This window comes from Fukomys damarensis, unplaced genomic scaffold (genome assembly GCF_012274545.1).
Source record: "Fukomys damarensis isolate Sample0158 unplaced genomic scaffold, DMR_v1.0_HiC HiC_scaffold_19, whole genome shotgun sequence".
NCBI classification, from domain to species: Eukaryota; Metazoa; Chordata; class Mammalia; order Rodentia; family Bathyergidae; genus Fukomys; species Fukomys damarensis.
Genome location: NW_022900931.1, coordinates 55703410 through 55714134, shown reverse-complemented (window position 1 = coordinate 55714134; position 10725 = coordinate 55703410). Strand labels below are relative to the sequence as shown.

Here is a 10725-nt window from a genome sequence, read left to right as displayed (position 1 = left end):
CCCCCTTCCCCCCTCCCCTCTCTCCCTCTCATACCAGGAATCAAACTCGGGACCTTGCATTTGCCAGGCAGGCACGGTATCACTGAGCTAAATCCCTGGCCCTTCATTGATTCCAATTCTAACCTCATACTTTTACCAACTATAACTAATTCATATAAGCCTAGCCAAGCACAACTAGGCATTAGTAGTGACAAACCAATACAATTCCAGCCTTCTCAGTATTCACAGATAAGCAGGGACACAGGCACAGCTGAAGCCAGGCACCCCTTTCACTTGCCCTACACAGTCTTGCCCCAGGTTTACTGCCTCTGGGAAATTCTATCCCTTCATACTTCTCTGACCTCAGTAGTGTCTGCCTTCATATGCACGCATTTTAAATACACTTGTACCCTCCTTCTTCCTGTGTTTTGTTTTTGTTATTGTTCCCTGCCAGATGGGAGCTTTTTCTACTTTTCTTCCTACCAAAACACCTATCTCAGTATAGAGCCATAGTGGGCTTGAAGTATTTGCGTATTACGTTGATTAGAAGAAATTCACTACTTCAGCCATGATCTGTGGCTCACACCTATAATCCAAGCTGCTCAGGAAGCTGAGGCAAAAGGATTCAAGTGAGGCTAACCTGAGTAACCTTGTGAGACTCTGTATCAAAATGAAACCGGAAAAGGGCAGGTGATGTACTCAGTGGTAAAGCTTCCCTGGATTCTATCCCCAATGTCACAAGAAAGGAAAAAAGCCCAGAGAGAGAGAGAGAAGAAATTCACTATTTCAGCCTTCCACAAAACTGAAAGTGTCTCAGTGTGGCCAGCACCATGATTGGGCATTAGAGTTAAATGACTGTTCTGTCCACCAAGAGCCCTGATCTTCAAAACCTACACCTTTTAAGTTGGATCATCTGGCATCTTTGAATATTGGAAATAGTGAGGGATCACTGTGTGTTAAAGGAGATTGAATTTTGAATTAACTCATTTCTGAAACATCATCTGGTGCTTCTATCCAGAAGTGGATCATTTCAGTAGCCTTCATGAAATGAGTTGACTTTGTTCTTTGTACAGTTTGTGCCCGAGCATAAGCAAGCCTGGTTATTTAATGAAAACAAAAATAAACACAGGATCATAGGGCTGAGGATTTAGCTCAGTGGTACCACATCTGCCTCTCAAATGGAAGGTCCTGAGTTCGATCCCTGGTACCAAAAAACAAACAAATATAGGATCTTTTTTTTTTTTTTTTTTTTTTTTATACTGGGGATTTAACTTGGGTCCTTGCAGTTGCAAGGCAGGCCACCCAACCGCTGAGCTAAATCCCCGGCCCATAAATTTTTAGAACTCAAAAAAGTCAGCCAAACTAGAACCTCTTTCATACTCTACCCATATAAGATGGTCAGGAAATTAAGGACCCTAAAAAGTTCATTGATCCAGGTACAAAGCAACAGTACCAGAACTCGGGACTCTTGGTCCAGTTTTCTTAATGATAATATTTTAAACATAGATATTTGGTCCTATGATGTCTTTTCTCTTCCTTTTTGGGGGGAGTAGGGGTAGCAATTAGTATTGGGATAATAAGAATGTAGCCAGCTCCCATTTTATATGCTGCTGCCAAGATGCTTAATTAAGCCTCCTTGATGGCTAAGACTGTGCGTTTGAGCCTTATGTTTTTCAGAGAAGATCCAGAGAAATGAGGTATCTGAAATGACTCAGCATGTTACTCTCTTCCCCTCCCCTTCTCCCTGTTCTCTCTCCCTCCCTCCTTCCCTCTGTCTCTCCCCTGTCTCTCTTTTTTTTTTTTACCTTTCAGAAAACCGCAGCTTTTGGACCCTAAAAGGTCTGGACTGGTCGTACTGCTTTCTGAAAGGTAAAAAAAAAAAAAAGGCGGGGTAGAGATTGGCTTTGGTGGGTTGCAGCAGATTCATCTATTTCTTGTGCCAATTTAATACTATGCCGTATTTCTTTCAATATATAATTCTATAAACAGTTTGGTGTTGTATAAGTGGATAAAGTTATATATGAAATTATATATGAAGTCTACCTACATGAAAGGAAATGTCTTAACAGCTGAAGGGAGAATCAGCAGTAAAAATTAGGTATAGCTGTCCCTCAGTGTCCATGGGGATTGGTTCCAGGATTGCTGTGAATACTAAAATCAACAGGTGGTCAGGTCCCGTATATAATAGCAGAGGGTCTGCATGTAATCTGCACACATACTTGTGTATTTTATTTATTTTAAGGTGCCGTGGATTGAACCCACAGGCTTACCCATGTTAAACATGAACTCGTCAGCTGAGCTACACTCCCAGTCCCCTTCTCATGTACTTTAGTCGTCTTTAGATTACTTATATCTAAGACAATGTAAATGTGACATCAGTAGTTAAGTGTAGTGTTGAGGGAATAGTGGTGAGGAAAACATTTCTTCATGTTCGGTACAGGTGCAGTGCAAGCCCCTCTGCTTCTTAGTTTCTGTCTGATTCATTCAGCCTGTGGATGCAGAGCCCGAGGATGTGGAGAACCAGCTGTGTGGCAGCAGCTGGACTGGAGAAAAACAGAAGCTCCGACAGACCTTTAGTTTGGGATTAGTTTCATTGGAAACCAATTTTTATTGCATTCTCACTGATTATACTTTTTAATTTCCAAGTTAACTTCTTTTCAGAATTTGTTTCTAATTTAAGAGTTTTTTGGGGTTCCTTTGAATAAACTTCTAAATCATTGCTTCCTCCTGGCATGAAATTTTGAAGAGAAATATTTTACTGTCTGGGCAGTTTATTTGTAAAAGGTATCAAAGATAAGGATTTTTAGATTTTTTTTTTTTTTTTTTTTTTTTTTTTTTTTTTTTCTGTACTGGAGATTGAACTTGGGACCTTGCACTTTCAAGGCAGGTGTCGCTGCCACTGAGCTAAATCCCCAGCCCTAGAAAACTTTTTTTGAAAAGAGTGCTATCAGTTTTAGTTGATAATTTTGACTACTAAATTGAGCATTTAAGTTACATTACTTTTTTTAAATTATTGGGCCATCCAGGCATGGTGGCATGCACCTGTAACCCCAGCACTCGAGAGTCTGAGGCAGGAGAATGGCCATGAGTTTGAGGCCAGCCTGGGCTACCTGATGAGTTCAAGACCATCCTGAACTATATAACAAGACCCTGTCTCAATAAAACAAGAAAGAGTAGAAATCTAAATTTTTAAAAACAAAATAATTAGGGCAGCCAGAAGTCATAGGGTATACCTGTATCTTAGCGTGACCTTACCAGGCCCAGATCATAATACCACTGCTTTAACCTCTGCTGAGTGGAAAATGCAGTAGACAAATAATGAGCTACTACTGGGTATGGAAATTATAAAGAATTGTCCCTAGAAATTGGTTTAAACAAATATTTTCATAAAATAAAAAGTATGCTTAAATGTAAAGGTAATTTAAACTTAAAAAGAGGGGCTTATTAATAAACCAATCATTTGGAACATGAGCTAATTTTTTTTCCCCTTTTCAGAAAGACAACAAAGTTGCTGCATAGTCTTCAAACAAGTCTTTGAAAATGGGTGAATTTGTAGCTCTTCATGGTCCTGAAAATTGATTTCAGTCTTTGTGAAGAAGGAAGAAGTGAATTTGCTGTATATTTGTCACCAGCACTGGGTTTTGTTTGTTTATTTTTCTGCTTAATTTCAACGATACAACACAATTTCCTTTTGTGGGGAGGAAGGCTCATCTTTATAAATGAGCATTAAATATATTTGGAATAGCAGAAGGTTAAGTAATTTCTTATGTATAGATAAACTAAAGCAGTACTTCAGTGGGACTTATACGTATTTTTTCATCACTGAGAGGATTTTTCTTATCACTAAATTGTATTTGGCAATTATTGCAGGTTGCCTGCAGATAGGGCCGTGATACTGTGTTTTGAGCCACAGAAGATTGTGCGTGTGTATGTATGTATGTGTGTGTGTCTTTCTTTTCTTTTTGGAAATCTTATGAGGTAGCTTATTTCGTTGATTAATTAGGGTGCTGGATGGTAGAGAATTTTGTCAGTCAACTATGTACACAGTAAATACCGTTTCTTAGGCAAAGGTAACTTTTTTATATAGTTGTAAAATTCCATTATATTCCATTGCCAAAGAAACATTAAGAACTTTGTATAGCTGTATAAAAAGCAACTAATTTTTTAAAGAATAAACATTTTAAAGTCAGTAAACATACTGTGTCTTTGCAGAAGTTGATGTGCTGAGGAGGAAAGTTATGGGTGGATCTCTCTTTTTTCTTAGCTTTCCAGGCTTAAGATTTTTTAATTTCTGTTTTTAAAAATGAAGATTTGATACATTCTTCCAAAAGGGTAAATTATTCGTGCTCAGTCTAAGAACTTCATTTTGTAGCAAATGACGTATCACAGGATTTGTTCAAATAATAGATATTTTCAGTATACAAATGTAAATAATCATAGATAAGAATGTACTTTGCTGTATTTTCAAATAAGTAACCCTCCTCCCTTTTTTAAGACATTGAAACTAGGTATCAATTAACCTGCTCTTCCTGATATACCTGGAATTTTGTTGTGATAATGTTTCATTCCATTAATTTTAAAAGCATTCAGAGTGCTCAAAATTATTTCAGCAACCATAACTTGTATTACATCATTAATACTTTCTGTGGGCCTGTAACCCACAAATGACTCAGAATAGAGTTCATTTCTAATTATAAATTACTAATCAGTCTTTTTGATATTTTAGCTATCATGGAAAAAATTAGCCACTTTGTGTTTTTATGAAGGCCATGGAATAAAGGTATCCAAAGATTTAAATATTTTTATCTATTTTGATTTTTGTTAATGTTACTCTTAAAACATACAGTAGATAAAGGTGTACAAAACTTCACAGTAGCAGAATTGGAATATTTAAAGATGGTTGACATTTTTAATTTTATATCTTTTGTATAGCTCTACAATGAAATGTTTTGTAATTTGGTTTCATTACTAAGATCCAGTATTTGGCAGCCATAGTTTAGATAATATTGTTTAGTACTATTTGCTTGCATGTTAACAACATAATCTTTGGAGGACTCACAAATCATGATATTGAACACATTTCTGAGGCATTCTGAGCATCACAGCAAATGCTATGGCAATACTTGAGTAGACTAAACTGTTCCAGGCTGATTTCAAGAAGAAAAACTGTAAAATAACAGCTCTATGTGCTCTGAAAGTATGAATTCATGTGTTTTCCCAGCCCTCTGGGTCACTGATTGGGGGCATTTGTTGTCCCAGTAACAACTGGCATCATGACATACCTGCAGTGCACCTTAATATTATATTAGCAAGGTTTTTATTCTAAAACAGAATAAAACTGTTAAATAAAAAATGTTCGTCAAAGTTCTTTCTCTTAAATAAATTTTCTTTCAATAGAAGTATAATGAAAAGCATTATTAAAACAGATCTGAATTGGGGCTGGGGATTTAGCTCAGTGGCGCCACAACCTGCCTTGCAAGCACAAGGTCCTGAGTTGAGTGTCTGGTATCCCCCCACAAAAAAAAGATCAGAATTACAATAGTTTTTGGTTTTTTGCTACCAGGCATTGAACTTGGGTCCTTGTGCTGTGAGGCAGGCAGCAGAACCACTGAGCTAAATCCCGTGTCCCGTTTTTATTTTGTTTTGTGGAGACAGGGCCTTGCTGCATTGCTCAGACTGGTCTTGAAGTTGCAGCAATCTTTCTGCCTCAGCCTACCCAGTGCTGATACTATAGGAATGCACCACCACACCCAGCCAAAATTAGGATAGTTTTATGTTCAGTGATCACTAAATCAGCTTCTGACTTTTATTTTTCCAAGATGTATTTATTGTTAAAAAGCTCAAAGTCTCTTTCTCTTCTGAGTGTAAGCACTCCTAATAAGATCTGTGACATGAGGCTACTAAGCCAACCACAAACAGCCAAGCTATAAACCAGTCCAGAATAGACCCTACCCTGTAGGCATTTAGGTGTAGAAGATGCAAAACTTGAGCTGAAGGGGTATTGCTAAGTGGTATAGCACTTTTCTAGCATGTTTGACGCCCTGGATTCAGTTTCCAGCATTGAAAAAAAAAAAGAGGAAAAAGACAAAATGCAAAACTTGTCTGTTAGACTATTTCTTCCTTCAAAGTCAGGACTTATGTAAGTGGTAGAAAAGGAATGTTAGTCCACCTCACTGGCTCCTGATCAACAGTTGAACTGACACCTAACAAGTAAGGGATGTGTTTTGGTTATTACAGTGACCAGGGACTACCCACTGGTATTTTAAGAGTGACAGGTTAGCTATCCATGGTGGAGCACACCTGTAATCCCAGCACTTGGGAGGCTGAGGCAAGAAGATAACAAGTTCCAGACATGGCGAATTCCAGCTTGGCCTAAAGTACATTGCAATACCCTATTTCAAAACATCTGAGTTACAAGTCAGAGATGCTAAGTGTGCTAGCTGTGCTGTGCTGGACGGTGCCGCATGGAAAGACCATGAATGGGGAATTTTTTTCCTGCCAGCTTTCAAATAAATTTTTACTACTTAAAAAATTTTTATCCCACCATGGAAGGAGGGAAAAAGTTGTCTTTACATGGGCTCTAAAAGGATAATGTATAAAGCTGGGGATTTGTCTCAGTGGTGCCACCACCTGCATTGCAAGTGCAAAGGGCCTGAGTTCGATCCCTGGTACCCGCCCCCCCCCAAAAAAGGTCAATGTATAGAGGGATCTTATTTCCTGTAGTACTCTCATTTTGGAAACCCATTATCATAGTAGTCACTACTTTATCATGTCTTCTATCAGTGGTTCCCAAATCTTTAATCAGAATCTGTGGGATTTCCCCACCGCCTGTACTGGGGATTAAAGCTATGGCTTTCATCAAGAAAGGTAACCTTGATACTTTCAACCTCCTAGCAACTAGTGATGTCACAAGCCCTCCTAGTGATGTCACAGGCTCCACCAATCACTTAATACTACCTCATTCAACTCCACCCCAGCCCAGACTAACCCCCACTCAGCTCTTATAAAAGAAGCTACCATGTTGCTTTAGTCTCCTTTGTTCAGAGACTTCCTGGCAGAGACAGTAAAGGCTTCTTATGGTCCTGGAATTTAAAAAAAAAAATAAAAAAAAAACTTACAGCTTTCACAAAGAGCTACATCTCCAGCATTTTTGCTGGCTGCATTTGTGATCCTCTTGTCTCAGCCTCCCAAAGTATTGGGAGGATTGGTACTTCCAGAGTATTGGTATTATGCACCACCACTCCTAGCTTTAAGGAGCATTTTTATTTTATTTTATTTGTACTGGGGATCTAACTCCGGTCCTTGCTCTTGCAAGGCAGGCAACAGAACTACTGAGCTAAAAACCCCAGCCTTTGAGCATTTTTAAGATACAGATTACCATGCCCAACCCCCAGACAGTGATTCTGAAGTTCTCTACTGGGGCCTGGGAATGTCTTTTATTAGTCTCTCAAACGGTGCTGTGAGATATTAGTCCCGGGGGTAACCATGTTTGAAGAGATAATTAGACAACACAGGTGGCTCATCTAATCTAGCCCCCTCCTTTGAAAATATTGGTAGAATTGCTACAGTAGGGTTATCTTATTTTCCCCATCCTTCCAGGTCCAATATACAGGTTATATCTGCAGCATAAAGAGAGGGAAATGACTTCAGTGGAAGGGGGAGATTTCTATGGAACAGTCTAGGGAATGCAGCAGTTAAGACTCAAAGTTTCCTTCAGGACCTGACTGCTTTGAGTACTGAGACTTTTTTTATTCCTGGGATAGAGCAAATGAGTGTGTTGTTTGTCTCTTTATTTACATGGCTGTTATCCCTTCCTCTGGGTTTTCTGCTGTTGGAAAAACTGCCTCTGTGGGATTCCTGTGTTCACAGCATAAGCTGAGAAGCAGCCTGTCCTTTTCCTAAAAAGGGTTATTGAAGTTCTACTCACTCTTCAGATCAAATATGCGTGGATTCAATGTGGATCCTCATACTCTTTTCAGACATTAAACTGTAAAGGTGAAAAGCCACTATAAGGTAATGAAGGTGAATGGTCTTTTCCTGTAGGAGTTCAGATGTCACCTGTTTGCTTTGTTTACTATTATAACTATTTTTAGATGAGGACAGCCAGGCATGCTGTTGCAAGTTGATATTCCCAGCATTTGCGAAGGGAAGCTGAGGCAGGCAGGATTGTTGGTTCAAGGCTAGCATGGGCTATATGATGAGTCCCCATCTCCAAAAACTAGAAGTAAAAAATGGCAAATATTGGTAAAATTGGAATCAGACTTCCGGACAGATGTACCATTAATCTCTGAATCTGATGGCATTAAATGGGGACTTAGCATTGGTTTCTCTCCAAATGGAGACATGGGAACAATTTGGAAGAGATATCATCTCGGTCAGCTGAGGGGAGGCGCGGGAGAGCTTTCAGCAGCTAAGGCCAGACAGCCAGCAGAAGGCTGGAGGTGCAGGGCTCAGGCACTGCTCCTTTGGGAACAGTCTGGGCCTTCTGAGGAGGGGTGTAAAGGTTCTGTTTATCTGAGCTGGTGTTAAGAAAAGGAGGCTTGTGGTTTTGAGACATGTAAAAATTGCTCCAAGAACATGAGGTAGGACTGTGAATCTAATGTGGTTTCGTTCTCCGTGATGGTGCAAAGCTATGAGCCAGTGGTATGGGTGTCCTTTAAATTCCAGCTCAGTTCATGTTTAATGAAATTGGCTGACTGAAAAAAATACTTTCAGGTTTAAGTCATAAACATCTCAAAATAGACCTGAGTCTGATTCCAGGTCATAATGAACATTGACTTTAAAGAAATGCTTTAAAATATACTGATGCTCATGTGGTTTATAGAGAAACAAAGCAGCTCTGTGAGGCCAGAGCGTATTTCATTTCAATAATAAGGCTTTCTTGGAGTGACTCATAGTCACTCATGGTTTAGTGGCACAGAAACAACTGAGAGCAGCCAGCAATGAGTACATGCCCAGAAAGCTTTGCCTTCTCTTCCAGACTTGAGCAATCTGGGGGTAAAAATGCCAGTCTTGAGGGACTGTGAGAAGCCTGAGCCCTTGGAAGATTGTAATAAATTCCAGTGAATGTTTTTTACATTTACTGGAGGACAGAGGACAAACATGTTTACTAGGTGTCGGACTATACCTCTGTAATCCTGGTACTTACCTAATCCACATGATCCTTGGGTGCCAGCCTCATACAGGATTGTTGATGAGAATGCACATCCTAGCTTTGAAAATCGGGATTTTGCTTCTGCTGAAAGCATTTTGTAAATTTTGTTTCTGAGTTGGTTTTTGCTCCAGTCCCCAGTATTTAGTAACCTTTATCTATTCCCAAATGAGTCTGTGGAGCACAGCAGGCTGTAGTTTATAAAATGAGCTAAGTATAGATTTTCTTTTCTATCATAAAACTCATACCATGTAGGAAAAAAGAAGACCTATTATGTACAGGTACAAATTAAATTCCCTATATCAACGTAATTATTATGTATGGCAAACATGTACCAATTAAAAAATTGGAAAAAAAAAGTAATACCATGAATGTAAAGGGATGTGGGCAGTATGTATGATAGTTTTGTTTTCAGGGGGTAAGGAAAATATACCTTGCAACCTCATCACTTAGAATTCACCATGTTAACACTATTGGGCATATGTGTTCTGCTGTGAAGAAATGTTTCCCATTCAACTGTTAGGTAGCACTGTTTTGTTCTCTTTGGAAGTTTGTTACTTCGTGTTCAGGGTGTGAATATGGTGTCCTTGCTTTCTCTTCTCTCCTGGTAAAAACCTTACTCCTTTGAGGTGCATATGGTCCTCATTCTCTTGGTTACGATCATCTAATAATGTGATTACTACACTCATCTTGAAAAAATCAGGTGCCTCTTTCTTTGCCCACCTATCCATCAGAATGTCTTCAGTGACTCTATGATGTCTCCATCTGTTGGGCGTCTCCAAGATAACCATCCTCATGGGAAAGAGTACAAAGCAAGACAAAGATGCATAGGCAAAGTCTAGAGGAAACCAGGCTCAGACTTTCACAGGGATCTTAGGAAGTGGAGCTTCACAGGATGTGCTTCATTCCCCCAGCAGTGAGTTGTAACAGTGTGTGGGGTGTTGTCTGTTAGTGACCAGGGTTTTTATTGGGAGTTGGTTATGTAGGCAACTTCTGCCTGGTACATGCCAGAATTCCCCACACTGAGAAGTAAAGCACAAGGAAACCACATGATACACACAGTTTAGATAGAGCGAACCACTCTTACCAGTTCTAGGAACAGTGGAAACCTTCCTGATGTAAGTAAGGCAAGAGCCAGACTTGTGACAGGCCTAATAAAAAGCACAAGTTAGACCTGCTGTGATAACTCTTCTGCACAGTGTCCCATACCCTGCTTCCTTCCAGTTCCTTGTTTGGTGACCTTTTCCTCTCATCCCCTTCCACCCAGAGCTTTGGACACACCTGGACCTTGTCCATCAACCTCAACTGCAACACCTCTGCATTGCAGATTTAAAAGATCCGTTGCTTTGGTCTTCCACCTGGCTTGGTAGAGGAGAAAAACAACAGTGACCTAACCTTTGCTTAGTAACTCTTCTTAACCCAGTGCAGAACTCCAGGACTGGGATCTTTCTACTTCCTCTGCATGCATGAACTCCCTTCTTTGTGCTTTCCCTACCTCCATCTCCAGCCATTCTAGACCCCCATATCTCCTTACTTATATTGCACATACCCTAAACTTGCTCCTCCTGTGAGCTGCTTATGCTCCTGCCTAGAGA

The 10725-nt window shown here is 39.7% G+C and overlaps 1 protein-coding gene across 2 annotated transcripts in view; it reads left to right on the top strand.

The window, feature by feature from the left end:
- Positions 1 to 4219, top strand: part of Lsm14a (LSM14A mRNA processing body assembly factor) — a 27184-nt gene extending 22965 nt beyond the window's left edge. The window contains exons 9-10 of one of the 2 annotated variants that reach the window (XM_010631816.1): positions 1792 to 1848; positions 3475 to 4219. In XM_010631816.1, coding sequence (XP_010630118.1) covers positions 1792 to 1815 — 24 coding nt within the window. In that variant the 3' untranslated portion in view covers positions 1816 to 1848; positions 3475 to 4219. The remainder of the gene's footprint in view (positions 1 to 1791; positions 1849 to 3474) is intronic. The other variant, XM_010631815.1, reaches the window with a different exon arrangement.
- Positions 4220 to 10725: the final 6506 nt, after the last annotated feature.